General features: G+C 39.5%; 1 protein-coding gene across 2 annotated transcripts in view; it reads right to left on the minus strand.

Annotated features, from left to right (window-relative positions):
* Positions 1-13674: 13674 nt before the first annotated feature.
* The window catches only part of LOC131161915 (uncharacterized), a 36678-nt gene continuing 35361 nt past the window's right edge, over positions 13675-14991 (minus strand). For both annotated transcript variants that reach the window (XM_058117937.1, XM_058117936.1), the window contains one exon: positions 13675-14982. In XM_058117937.1, the coding sequence (XP_057973920.1) occupies positions 14152-14982 (831 nt within the window). In that variant the 3' untranslated portion in view covers positions 13675-14151. The remainder of the gene's footprint in view (positions 14983-14991) is intronic.

The raw sequence follows: 14991 nt of genomic DNA on the forward strand, positions 1-14991 counted from the left end.
TGAATGTCAATGCAAAATGAAAACCACAAATTGAATTAGAACAAGTAATGCAAGCAACCAACAATGAATATACGGAAACAAATCAATCGCTCATAAAGAGAATAAAGGGAAGCAATAAAATCAAAGACACAAGAATTTACGTGGTTCGGTAATGTGCCTACGTCCATGGGAGCAAGTGACTGATTTTCGCTATAAAAAATTGTCAAAACTTACATCAAAGGTTACAAATATAGTTTATATATCAACCCTATTAATTGTAACGCCCTGACCCGCCACGTGGGGCCCGGGATGCTACTTTAGTGACGTCTATATACCTGATACCATATTCATTATATAAATACAGCGGAAGTAAATAAAACATTCTCCAAAATCCATTACCAGAGTTCTAAACTGCTAATAAAAATAATAGTCTCCCGATACCCATATTACTTTCCAACCAAATGAAAGAAAACTAACTCAATCTGTATGATCATATTACATATCTAGGAAACTTCACACATAACTTAAATACAATAGAGTTCTTACAGACACTCACAAACAACTAAAACGGTTATCATGCCGCCCCATAATTTGCTATACTCGACCTCGAGATAGTCCTGAAAAGATAATTTGTATATTGGGGTGAGACACTTCTTAGTAAGGCAGATTAAATGTGTGACCAACATGAGTTTTAGAGTATACGGATAACATCTCATTCTCTATTTAACCGAAAATAACATTTATACATTATACTCACCCTACACAATTGAAAATACCCTTTTTCATTTCCACAGTATAAACCATTTCAGTAAATAATAACACCATCTCGATAAATTAACATATATGTGTAAAAGATACTCCCTGGGACTAAACACCATTTACTTCCCCCATGGTACGAGTTGTGCAGCCCGAAGGCTAGACTTAGCCCTGGGGGATCAACTTAGACAAAGACAAAGTATTCATCTGCTAATACACCTGCAGGCATTTGCAACCTAGTTGCAGGTCCGATTGCCTTACCACTTCCTAATTCGGACCCCAGGGAAGGTACCACCTCTACGTAGGCTAATCGGCTGAAACCAACCCTACACCTCTTAAATCCAGTGTGGGCGCACATGGCGAAATAATAATTCACTAGCAACGGTACCGTGCTCACAATACAACTGGTCCTTAGGGTTCTCATACCATATCATGCAATTTAAATAGTAAAATTGTAGTATAAATTCCATTATGTATAAAATCTGTCATTTCACGAAACCCGGGCCCCGACCGTCAAATAAACCTTGCTCTCAGCCGTCATATACAACTGGACCCTTGGCGGTTAAATAAAACCTGGTTCATAGCCATTAAATACAACCCAGTATTTCACAAAGGCAATTCCACTATTTTCACAAACAATTCAGTATTTCACAACCATACCAAAATTCAGTTATACCATAACTTATACCGATTATTCACCAGCCACACAATTTCAATATTTGAATATAGCCAAACCCAGGTTTCCACCGTTCGTTTTATCCAAAATATCATATCATATATCCTAAATTTATAAGGTCCACTTTGAACGAGCGGTTTTCGAAATAACCATTGAAATCATAAATACGTTTTATCCAAAATACAATATCATAAATCCTAAATTTATAATGTAACGACTCGAATTTTAAATGAAATTTAAATAATAAAGAAAGGAAAATTTGAAAAAGGGAAAAGAAGAGAAGCTACCAAGCTTCGTCGACGAACACAGGGTTTTGTCGATGAAGGCTTTAAAGATTTCGTCGACGAACACAGGACTTCGTCGACGAGAAAATACCGAGAAGGGTTTTGAGGCAGCCTAAATTTCGTCGACGAATACAGGGTCTCGTCGATGAAATTTATGAAGAAATCGTCGACGAAGATCGGGCTCGTCGACGAATTCTGCTGTCTATATAAATAAGAAAAATTCGATTTTATTTCATATAAGCTTCTCTCTCTCTCTCTCTCTCTCTCTCTCTCTCTCTCTCTCTCTCTCTCCTCTCTCTCCTCTCTCACTCTTTCTCTTCGATTTTGGGTCAGTTTTATGCCGGATCGAAGAGCTGAGGCTACCACAACGTTCCTGGCGAAGTTCCCTACAAGTTTGCAGGAGCGGATCATTGGGAAAACAAAGTTAGAAATCATCCTTGGGTTGAGGTAAGACTTTTTAAGTCAAATTAGATTTTGAGGTAATTATAGAAATTAATGTACGCATGAAAATACGGATGTTTAATACTGGGAATTTTGAGTTTTAGGGTATTGAATAGGAAATCCTACGGGGGTCAGGCTAGGAATTTGAGGGGCTTTCTTAGTAGCCAGGTAAGTGAATAAACTAAAGCAGATATTTTCCATGCAAGCTATTATAATTTATGAGTACATTTATTTTCAGAAAAACATATGTTATATTTTTTTATTATATATGAAACGTATGTTTGGAAATTACTGCTATTATGATTAAAAAGTATATGTATGTACGAGATGCTAGAAATGACGATTTTAGAACATGAAGCATGACTTTAACGGCATTTGTGTGGCATGAACATTACTTTTATGTGAAGTGAATCATGATGTGAACGATTTTACGAGCGAATCATATTTTCAGATATTATGAAACGATGAGTATATGGTGATAGCTTTGATGATTATTTGATGAACGATGTATTTTTAGAATGTAACTACCTGACACGATTGCGGCGCGAGGCCGTATTTATTATATTGTCGGCACGAGGCCGTATTTATATTTTGGCACGAGGCCACATTTATATTATCAACGCGAGGCCATATTTATTATGTTAACGGCGCAAGGCCGTATTTACTATGATTTTGGCACGAGGCCATATGTATGATTTTGGCGCGAGACCGTATCTATGTTTTCGGCACGAGGCCGTGACAATGTTATGTATGATCATGTAGTATATGTTATTACAACCAGGATGTTAGCTTAGTTCATACCAAGAGCTCGGTACCGTAGCTATGGGTAGATTTTGGCACGAGGCCGTATTAGTGCTAACCATCCCACGAGAGGATGGGAGATGGATAGTCGATGTGGCTTTCAGTAGAGTGTGGACGTCCACCTGGAAGTTCGGACCAGGGTGCGGTGGGCCCATCATACTTACAGACATAGTTGATTCAGCAGTGGTCGACCAGCCATTGTCGAGTCCCGCCTTTGGGCTGCACAACCCGTCATGGGGGGTAATACATGACATTAGCTAGCTATTCATCCTGGGTTGATTTTTTTTTTCAGTATTATAGTTCTAGCAGATGTTTTATGTACGTTATGAGTTATTAACAGATATGAAAAACGTATGATTATTTAGTATGATATGATGAACGTTTTTCCGATTTATGAGATGTACTGTAAATGTAAAATGCATTAAATGTTCATGTTGCCACACAGCTGTATTTAGTTTATTTTCCGTTACTGAGAAGTGTCTCGCCCCCAACATTAATATATTTTTCAATAAACCTAGAGAGACCGGCGGGTCAGGGCCGCCGTTGAGTGATTGGTGCTTTCCTACTAGAAGGGTAAGCCCTGAGTTAGGACTAGGAGATTTTTGTTGCATAGTCCTAGTGTTATTTTGACTTTTTGGGGATTGTACATATGAACAGTATATTGATGTTAATAGAAAGCTCTGGTATTATGTTTTATGGATGGATGTATGAATTTTTATGTTTACTGCTACTAGGTTTTCCGCTGTGTATGACAGGTGTCCCCGTTACCTACGGGTTGGGGTTGACCATTTATTTATTATGTTGTATTTTTATTGAGGGACGTTATATTTGGTATCAGAGGCTAGGATACTAGGTTCTGTAGACTTTAGAGTGCAGCAGTAATAATACCAGAGTATAGGATAAGAGGATTTGAGGTCTAGTTTTGTAGTCTAAATGCAGGACTTCCGTGGTGGTTTGTATGATTTTCCTGGGGTGACAATTTCAGGAAATTCATTGTAAACTATCGTCGGGTTGGGTATCTAGGTTGCAAGATTAAACCTTGAATTGAGATTAAGAGAGATGAGTTAATTAGGAGGATATATTATATGAGTTGAGTGATACACGTAGAGAAAGAGGTTTTGAGTTAAGTTACCTGTTTTTCAGGATGGACATCGGTGGAAATAGTGCCTACGCTAGTGGGAGTGAGGGTACTGGACCCTCAGGCGCTGCAAGTAGCGATTCAGATGCAATGTTACGCAGCGTAGCACAGCAGGTTATGGAAGAAATTGCCAGAAGTTCGAGGGAACAGGGTGGTCCATCGGCAGGCCACGGTAGTTCTATAGAGAAGTTCATCAAGATGAGCCCTCAGGCTTATTCAAGAGGGATAGATCCTGCAGTTAGGAGAACTGGGTGCAGGAGATGGAGAAGATATTTGCTGACTGCAGTGTTCAAAGGAGCAGAAGGTGCTGTTTGCCACTTACAGACTGACTGGAGAGGCAGAGAGATGGTGGTCAACAGTGAGATTGTTAGAGCAGCAGAGGACCATACCCGTGGAGATGACGTGGGAACGGTTCAAGGAGATTTTCTTTGATAGATATTTTCTAGCCTCTTCCAAAGAGGCTAAGATTGCAGAGTTCCTGAATCTGAAACAAGGACAGCTGTCGGTACAGCAGTACGCGGCGAGGTTCATTGAGTTATCCCGCTTCGCCCCGTACATTATTCTAGATGAGGTGAAGAAGGTACGACAGTTTGAAAGAGGCCTGAGGAGAGAAATATACAAGCAGGTATCGATACTGAAGTTATAGGACTTCGCTGAGCTAGTGGATAGAGCCACTATAGTAGAGATTGGTGACCGGTTGGAGGCGGAGGAGCAGAGACAAAAGAAGAGATCCATACCTTCTGGTTCCTAGCAGGGGGGTGGACGTGGTACATGGAAGAGAGGTGGCTATTATAGAGGCCAGAGGCAGGAGATCGGGAATCGCGGTGTCCAGGGTGCACAGCCATCTCCAGCTTGCCCATCTTGTGGGAAGAGACTCCTGGGGGAGTGTCGTGCCGGGTAAGGTGTCTGCTACAGGTGTGGGGAGCCAGGACATATGATGAGGGAGTGTCTGACACAGACTGGTACGGCTCCTGCACTTAAACTTGCACGAGGAGGTCACTAGGCACCACGAGGAGGCCAGCAGAGGAATACAACCCTAGCCAGAGTTTTCGCTTTGACGCCAGGTGACGCTGAGGTGGCCGGCGACGTGGTGACAGGTATTGTTAGTATGTTTTCATTTAAAGTTATTGCACTTTTTGATTTTGGTGCCACACAATCTTTTTTGTCCTTAGAGTGTGTAAAATTATGTGGGGCAGAAACGCAACCATTAGATGTTGAGTTGTTAGTGGCTACACCGACCGGGTCAGCAGTGAGATGTAGTAGAGTACTCTGTGGTTGCCCAATTAATGTTCAGGGGAAGATTTTATCTGATGATTTGGTGGTGTTAGATATGCACGGGTTTGACGTTATTTTCGGCATAGATTGGCTAGCGGCTAATTCTGCTATTATAGACTATTGTGCTAGAGAAGTAATATTCAGACCTCCAGGGAAACCAGAATTTAGATTTGCAGGGTCAAATCCTTACCTCAGATGGTCTCCGAAGTTCAGGCGAGGAGATTGCTCCAGAATGGTTGTCTGGGATTCGTAGCTTTTGTAAAGGAAATGTCAGAAAATGAATTAAAGCTTATTAATACGCCTGTGGTGAAAGAATTTACAGACGTGTTTCCAGAAGAGTTACCAGGTTTGCCGCCTGATTGTGAAGTAGATTTTTCTATTGACCTACTTCCAGGTACAGCGCCGATTTCTAAAGCATCGTACCAAATGGCGCCGGTAGAGTTGGTAGAATGAAAGACCAGTTGCAGGATTTGCTTGATAAGGCTTCATACGACCTAGTGTATCTCTATGGGGAGCTCCAGTGTTGTTTGTGAAGAAGAAAGACGGGACTATGAGGATGTGTATAGACTGCAGAGAGATTAATAAAGTGACTATCAAGAACAAATATCCTCTACCCCGTATCGACGATTTATTTGACCAGCTCCAGGGTACACGGGTGTATTCGAAGATCGATCTTAGATCTGGTTACCATTAAGTGAAGGTGAGAGCAGAAGATGTATCGAAGACAGCCTTGAGGACCAGGTATAGACATTACGAGTTTCTTGTTATGCCATTTGGTCTGATGAATGCTACTGCAGTATTTATAGATTTGATGAATAGAGTCTTCCACCAATACCTAGACCAGTTCGTAGTTGTTTTTATTGATGATGTACTGGTCTATTCGAGGAGCTATGAGGAGTATGAGATGCATTTGCGGCAGGTTTTACAGATGCTTATGGAGAAGAAGTTATATGCCAAGTTCAGCAAATGTGACTTTTGGCTTGAGAAAGTTGTATTTTTGGGGCATGTCATTTTAGGAGACGGAATTTTTGTAGATCCTAATAAGATTGAGGTGGTGGTGAACTGGGCTAGACCAAGGAACGTCCAGGAGATCAGGAGTTTCTTGGGGTTAGCCGGTTATTATCATCGTTTTGTTGAGGGGTTCTCAGCCTTATCAGGGCCTCTGACACGACTTACCAGGAAAAATGCCAAATTTGAGTGGGACGACAACTGTGAGCAGAGCTTTCAGGAGTTGAAGCAGAGATTAGTCACAACGTCGGTATCGATCATCCCATATGGGGGTGAGGGGTATATTATTTACAGTGATGCGTCCTTAAAAGGACTTGGCTGTGTGTTGATGCAGCATGGTAGGGTAGTAGCGTATGCATCTAGACAGTTGAAAGAGTATAAAAAGAACTACCTTACCCACAATCTTGAGTTGGCCGCAGTAGTACACGCACTAAAAATTTGGAGGCATTATCTATACGGCGAGTAGTGCGAGATTTTCTCTGACCACAAGAGTTTGAAGTATTTCTTCACTCAGAAGGAATTGAATATGAGACAGAGAAGGTGGTTAGAGCTGATTAAATATTTTGATTGTACCATCAGTTATCACCCAAGGAAAGCAAATGTGGTAGCTGATGCGCTGAGCAGGAAATTTGGAGTATTAACGTTAGTAGCTATGGAGATCCAGCGTCCAATCATGATGGACCTGGAGAGACTTGGCATTGAGTTGATGGAGAGTAACACCCCAGTATGTATTACCAGCCTAGTAGTACAGCCTACTATGCAGGAAAGAATTAAAGCCGCCCAGAAGGAAGATCCAGAGTTAGCAGAGGTAATAGATAGAGTACAGAGTGGGCAGGGGAAGGAGTTCAGTATTGCAGACGACGGAGCTTTGCGATTCCGTTCTAGACTATGTGTTCCTGCAAATGCTGACATTAGGAGGACGATTTTAGAGGAGGCTCACAAGTCTTTGTACACTGTTCATCCCGGAAGTACGAAGATGTATAGAGATCTGCGAGAGTCGTACTGGTGGAGTGGTATGAAGAGGGAGATTGCCGAGTATGTAGTGCAGTGTTTGACGTGCCAGCAGGAGAAAGCTGAGCACCAAAGGCCGGCATGGCAGTTGCAGCCGTTATTTATCCCAGAGTGGAAGTGAGATCATATTTCTATGGACTTTGTTTCAGGGCTGCCATCGGCATTACATGGCCAGAATGCCATTTAGGTGATTGTTGACCGATTGACGAAGACCGCCCACTTCATTCCTATCAAGATCAACTATTCCCTTAGCTGGTTAGCAGAGATTTACATTCAGGAGATAGTTTGTTCTCATGGGGTGCCTGTATCCATTGTGTCAGACCGAGACCCACGTTTCACGTCACGATTTTGGAGGAGCTTGCAGGAGGCTCTAGGGTCTCAGTTATCGTTCAGTACGACATTCCATCCTCAATCAGACGAGCAGACTAAGAGGACGATACAGATACTAGAAGATATGCTCAGAGCATGTGTTTTAGATTTTGGGGGTAGCTGGACTCAGTTCATGCCACTGGTAGAGTTCGCGTACAATAACAGCTACAAGTCCAGTATTGGTATGGCACCGTTTGAGGCATTATACGGTAGGAGATGTCGATCTCTTTTTTATTGGGATGAGATAGGTGAGTGGCGAGTTGTGGGACCAGAGCTAGTGTAGCAGGCATATGATAAGGTTCGGCTTATCAGGGAAAGAATCAGCATAGCTCAGAGTTGACAGAAGAGTTATGCTGACAATCGCCACATGAATTTAGAGTTTGACGTGGGTGATCACGTATTTTTGAAGATAGCTCCATTGAAAGGAGTTATGAGATTTGGTAGGAAGGATAAACTTAGCCCTAGGTTCATTGGCCCGTTTGAGATTTTAAAGAAATTGGGACCGGTAGCCTACAGGCTAGCTTTACCACCTTCATTATCCAGAATTCACGATGTATTCCACATATCGATGTTGAGGAAATACATCCCAAATCCTTCTCATATTATCGGTTATGATGAGTTGGAGCTTAGCGATTCACTGGGGTATGAGGAGGTACCAGTACGTATTCTGGATAGGAAAGTACAGGAGCTATGTAACAAAAAGATTCCTCAGGTAAAAGTTTTGTGGAGGAATCATGCGGTAGAAGAGACTTCTTGGGAGTCCAAGGAGCAAATGAGACAGAGGTATCCGCAACTATTTCAGGAAGTTTAAATATAATTAGAAAAGGTGAGTAAATATGTAGTTTTCTTTTACAGGAACATGTATGGTTTTAGTAGTGTAGTATTTTGTTTTGGGAGGAATTTTCTTTTGATATGTGTAATCTCCCAAGATTTGAGTGTAACCACGGTATTCCTCCACCATAAGTAAGGGCGAGTAATAAACAAGTAGACCATTTTGCTCAATAAGGGATGATGAATTATGTGAATAGTAAATTTTGAGGAAGAAATTTTATAAGGAGGGGAGAATGTAACGACCCGAATTTTAAATGAAATTTAAATAATAAAGAAAGGAAAATTTGAAAAAGGGAAAAGAAGGGAACCAAGCTTCGTTAATGAACACAGGGTTTTGTCGACGAAGGCTTTAAAGATTTCGTCGATGAACACAGGGTTTCGTTGACGAGAAAATACCGAGAAGGGTTTTGAGGCAGCCTGAATTTCGTCGACGAATACAGGGTCTTGTCGACGAATTCTGCTGTCTATATAAATAAGAAAAATCCGATTTTATTTCATATAAGCTTCCTTCTCACTCTCTCCTCTTCGGCCCTCTCACTCTCTCTCTTCGATTTTGGGTCAGTTTTAAGCCGGATCAAAGATCTGAGGCTACCACGACGTTCCTGGCGAAGTTCCCTACAAGTTTGCCGGAGCAGATCGTTGGGAAAACAAAGTTGGAAATCATCCCTGGGTTGAGGTAAGGCTTTTTAAGCCAAATTAGACTTTGAGGTAATTATAGAAATTGATGTACGCATGAAAATACGGATGTTTAATATTGGGAATTTTGAGTTTCAGGGTATTGAATAGGAAATCCTATGGGGGTTAGACTAGGAATTTGAGGGGCCTTCTTAGTAGCTAGGTAAGGAAATAAACTAAAGCAGATATTTTCCATGCAAGCTATTATAATTTATAAGTACATTTATTTTCAGAAAAACATATGTTATATTTGTTTATTATATATGAAACGTATGTTTGGAAATTACTGCTATTATGATTAAAAAGTATATGTATATACGAGATGCTAGAAATGATGATTTTAGAACATGAAACATGACTTTAACGGCATTTGTGTGGCATGAACATTACTTTTATGTGAAGTGAATCATGATGTGAACGATTTTATGAGATAAGCATATTTTCAGATATTATGAAACGATGAGTATATGGTGATAGCTTTGATGATTATTTGATGAACGATGTATTTTCAGAATGTAACTACCTGAAACGATTGCGATGCGAGGCTGTATTTATTATGTTATCAGCGCAAGGCCGTATTTACTATGATTTTGGCACGATGCCATATGTATGATTTCGGCGCGAGACCGTATCTATGTTTTCGGCACGAGGTCGTGACGATGTTATGTATGATCATGTACTATATGTTATTACAATTAGGATGTTAGTTTAGTTCAGACTAGGAACTCGGTACCGTAGCTATGGGTAGATTTTGGCACGAGGCCGTATTAGTGCTAACCATCCCACGAGGGGTGGGAGATGGATAGTCGATGTGGCTTTTAGTAGAGTGTGGACATCCACCTGGCAGTCCGGACCAGGGTGAGGCGGGCCCATCATACTTACAGACATAGTTGATTCGGCAGTGGTCGGCCAGCCATTATCGGGTCCCGCCTTCGGGCTGCACAACCCGTCATAGGAATAATACATGACATTAGCTAGCTATTCATCCTGGGTTGATTTTTTTTCAGTATTACAGTTCTAGCATATGTTTTATGTACGTTATGAGTTATTAACAGATATGAAAAACGTATGATTATTCAAAATGATATGATGAATGTTTTTCCGATTTATGAGATGTACTGTAAATGTAAAATGCATTAAATGTTCATGTTGCCACACAGCTGTATTTAGTTTATTTTCCCTTACTGAGAAGTGTCTCACCCCCAACATTAATATATTTTTCAGGAAACCCAGAGAGACCGGTGGGTCAGGGCCGCCGTTGAGTGATTGGTGCTTCCCTACTAGAAGGGTAAGCCCTGAGCTAGGACTAGGAGATTTTTGTTACATAGTCCTAGTGTTATTTTGACTTTTGGGGATTGTACATATGAACAGTATATTGATGTTAATAGAAAGCTCTAGTATTATGTTTTATGGATGGATGTATGGATTTTTATGTTTACTGCTGCTAGGTTTTCCGTTGTGTATGATAAGTGTCCCCGTTACCTATGGGTTTGGGTTGACCACTTATTTATTATGTTGTATTTTTATTGAGGGACGTTACATTTAAAGTCCACTTTGAATGGTCGATTTTTGAAATAACCATTGAATTCATAAATATACATATATATATATATATATATATATATATATATATATAGTAGTTTAATTGGTTCAACTTTAATAAAATCTTGACTTAACTTAATCCCCTTACCTATTTACTGAGAGAGTCCTTACAACGTTCCTAAAGCCCAACCCACGGTGACATGGGCTTCAAAATCCTGAAAACACATTTCCCCAGTTCAAACAACTCAACCCGAGAATAATAATCATTAAACATCCGTAGGCCCATACACCCCCTTTAATCAGTTAAATGCTAGACAAATAGTCCATTTCTACCCTTACCTCAACTTTGGAGTGATGCTTGGAAAACCCCAAAACATGATTCCGTTCTGGTGAACTCGTAGAGAATTGCCCCCAGATCCTTGTGGTGACTTCCGATCGTCGATTTGGGTGACGAACGACGAGAAATTGAAGAGAGTAGCCTTAGCCCATGCAGACCTTAGATTTAATTTGGATATGTCCAAATACACTTTTTGGGAGGCCTAGGAAGGGTTTTAAATAACAAGTCAAGGGTTCAAGGGGAACCCTAAGGAAGTTTTATTGGAGGAGGAACCACAAGAAAAATTAGGGAGACAAAGAAGGATTTTGGTAGAAGGCACAATATCATTGATATTGAATATAGCATATTTGGAGAGGAGGCTTAAATATTCTTGGGGTTTATGGGTGAGGTTTAGAAGAGGAATTCAAGGCATGACTTGTGCTTCTTTTATTTTTATATAATTGTTCAATTTTAGCATGAATTATTCATACAAATACTAAGCATTCAAGTATTCTTCATTTCTCTCCCATGTTTTCTATTGATGTACTAATATTCACCTAAAGTTGTGTGTGTGTGTGTGTGTGTGTGTGTGAGAGAGAGAGAGAATAGAATAGTCTCTTTTTTTTTTTTTTGAAAGATCTTCTTACCATCACCAAAGGTCATGTTTCACTGGTAATCATGAAGGCCATAGCCATTTTGGTTTCTTGAGTGCTTGGTAGCCTCCATGAAGGAGGTTGGGGGAGAGAGAGAGAGAGAGAGAGAGAGAGAGAGAGAGAGAGAGAGAGAGAGAGAAGGATGGAAGGAACCGTGGGGTGGCTAGCCAAGTTGCCATTGGTAAGCAACCCAACCAGGCCGAAAAAGGAGTCCCAACCCCTAAGTCTGCTTCCATTTAAAAGAAAGATAAACATGAGAGAGGATGAGCAAGAGAGAGAGATAAGAGGGACAGAGAAAGGGAATCAATATTCAAGAGCATATTTCTTTGGTGACAATAAGGATGGCAATAACGGTGGTGGTACCAAGTTGCCAATGACTACGTGTAGGGAGGGGGCAACCTTGGCTTGCACTAGCTATGTTGTTTTTTTTTTACCCTTCACAAGAAATGGGGAGCTCAATGAAGAAAATATCAGGTGCACAAATTGTACCAATCAAGCCAATAAAAATAAATACTTGTGTCAAAGGTGGGCTCCTTGTTAGGAAATTGAATATCAAATCAGAAGAGCTTCCTTTGCATGATAATGGAAGATTGGCCAGGTATATACATTCGATGTACCTAATAATTTTTCAGCTTGTCCCCTTGACTACTTTTGTTTTTTCTTAATCGGGTCGAGTTGACTTGCAGGTTGACAAAGGGTACGGTAAAGTTTTTAAATTTATTTTATTTTAATTTGTTTTAATTAGTTTAAATCATTTGAAATTTTCAAAAAATAGAAAAAAATAGAAATTGTTATTTAGTTATGTATTTATGCATTTTCAGGTTGTTTATTATTATTATGATTATTATTATTATTATTATTATTTGATTTACCTTTAAAAAATAAAAAGAATGAGAAAAATATAAACATTTATTTATTATGATTTATATTTTGTATCTTTATTATCATTTTTTATTATTTCCTTATATTTTTGTATTTATGCTTCTTTGTATCATTATTATTTGCATTTCATTCTTAAAAATCCAAAAAAAAAAAAAGTAAAATCAAAAAGTATTCTTTTAGGCCCCTTTCTTATTGTATTATTTATTATCATTGTTATTATCATTATTACATTTTGTGTCTTAATTTTTCATAAAAAAATACTTTAAAATACAAAAAAAACAATTTAGAAAAATGGCTGAAAATATTTTAGAACTTCTCTCAGACACTTTCTAAGATTTCTTTATGTTGTTCCTTAAATTAGGTTTTCAAATTTATTAAAATCATAAAAAAATTGAAAATTCAGAAACTAAGAAGGGTCTCCATTTGCGCATAAATTTTTTACCTTTATTTTATTTTTAGTACATTTTAAAAGGGTTAGAATATTTTCAAATAGGTAATTAGCATTATGTGATAACCTATTTTAGATTAGAGTAATTATTCATCAGGTTTTAGTTTACTTATTATGTTATAGCAAGTAGTGTTTCCTTTTTGATAGTTACGAGCGAAGTTGCACTTCTTCCTTTGCATAATGTATGTAATTTCCTATTATTGTATTGCTCTTGTTCACTGATAAACGTTCCTTCACTATTCAGTTCAATTGATTGCATCATATTTCATGTTGAAAATCCAAATTCAATCAATATGGTGACAGAAGTTCTTAAGCTTTAATTTTTTGCTAGGCATTCTTGGATTCTAGAGCTGAGAGAAGTCCTATGCACTCAATTGTCATATCAAATGGTCATTGAGTATACCAATATTAACGGAAAGGTAACTTAAAAAGTCACAATGAGGGACCAAAGCCCATGCTGTAGGGCAAACTTCAACCTCTTCTTTTAAGATTTCATACGGCCACGCAACAGCAAGAAATAATTGGGCAAAACAAAGTATTCAGAACCAGGATATGACCAAAATGGCAGGAAAAGAAAATTGAAGAGAACTTTCTGGAACAATTTCAAACTCGAGAAAACCATAACTGATATATTTGTATTATTACAGGACCTCCCTATGACATGAAATGCACCATAATAACAGCAGGGGGTCAGAGTTTTACTGTTACAACAATTTCAACAGCAAGAATAGTCGGTGATTGTGTTTATTGACGACCTCCCCAAAATGCAAAAACTTCTCTAGCCAAGAACAATGAACACGAATGAATTTTACACATAAAATAGACAATAGATATGACAATCTTCTTTCTGTTCAGTACTTGGCATCTCAAAATCGAATTAGGAATTTCAAAGCAACAGATCGCACACGAAGATTTTAAAGTAGGGAAACCTACTCCCACAGCAGGCAGGACCGGCAAAAGGACTTCATTTCTTCACTTCGTCTACAGTTTGTTTCCAATTTAGAGCTCTTCATATTTCCAGTAATAAAAACACATTATAGGATCTCAAATAGGGTGAAACAGTAACTTACACTATGCTAGGGGGATCCCCCTCCCAATTGCAAATTGCACGAGGCCAACGAGTCCTAATGCAGTCCACTAATGGAGCAATCTGAGATTGCTCAGGTTTAGACACTTCAACAACCGTGTCTTTCATGGTTGAATCATGCACACCTGATCCAGATGGCACAGCCATATCTGCCATGAATTCCTCAGGAGTCCATCTTGGGGGAACTGAAACTCTCAATTTGGTGAGCCTAGGTCTCTGTACAGGAGTCTCACTTCCGGAGGAGGTTTGGCTGCCATTGGAAACTGATTTTGCAATCCCATTAAAATGGTAAAGATCAAACACCTTCTTACCCATTGATCCCGATGAATCTTTTAAGCCACCCAGGCTCTTGTCTACATCCAAAATAACCTGCCAGAATTCACTCCATACAATAAAGCCTGTGCTGCAAAGCTGATCAAGCTTCCCAGGTGGGAGGCTGATATTTGTCTCCCTAAGGACTTGATGAAAACCTTCCACACTAATGAAACCGCCACCTCCACTATGATCTTGAACATCAAAAGCTTTCCGGATTTGACATTCTCTCCCCTCCAGTTCATTCTCCTCTTGAACAGTGATATCAAGAGCAAATAACACTGTATAATGGGACTCACTCCCAACAACCCATATTGGCCATTTTGGGCACTTCAGATACTGGCCAACCTTACAGAGATTGAGAGATTCTAGCAGGGTGAGGAATCCAACTTCTACACTAGTGGATATGCCCTTCAGAAACATGCCCCCGCCTAAATCCATCCTTCCATCAAACACATTTGGGACAGCCTGCCCACAGAGCAGTAGGTTCACAATTTCCTGTTCCAT

The sequence above is a fragment of the Malania oleifera genome, chromosome 8 (genome assembly GCF_029873635.1).
Source record: "Malania oleifera isolate guangnan ecotype guangnan chromosome 8, ASM2987363v1, whole genome shotgun sequence".
NCBI classification, from domain to species: Eukaryota; Viridiplantae; Streptophyta; class Magnoliopsida; order Santalales; family Ximeniaceae; genus Malania; species Malania oleifera.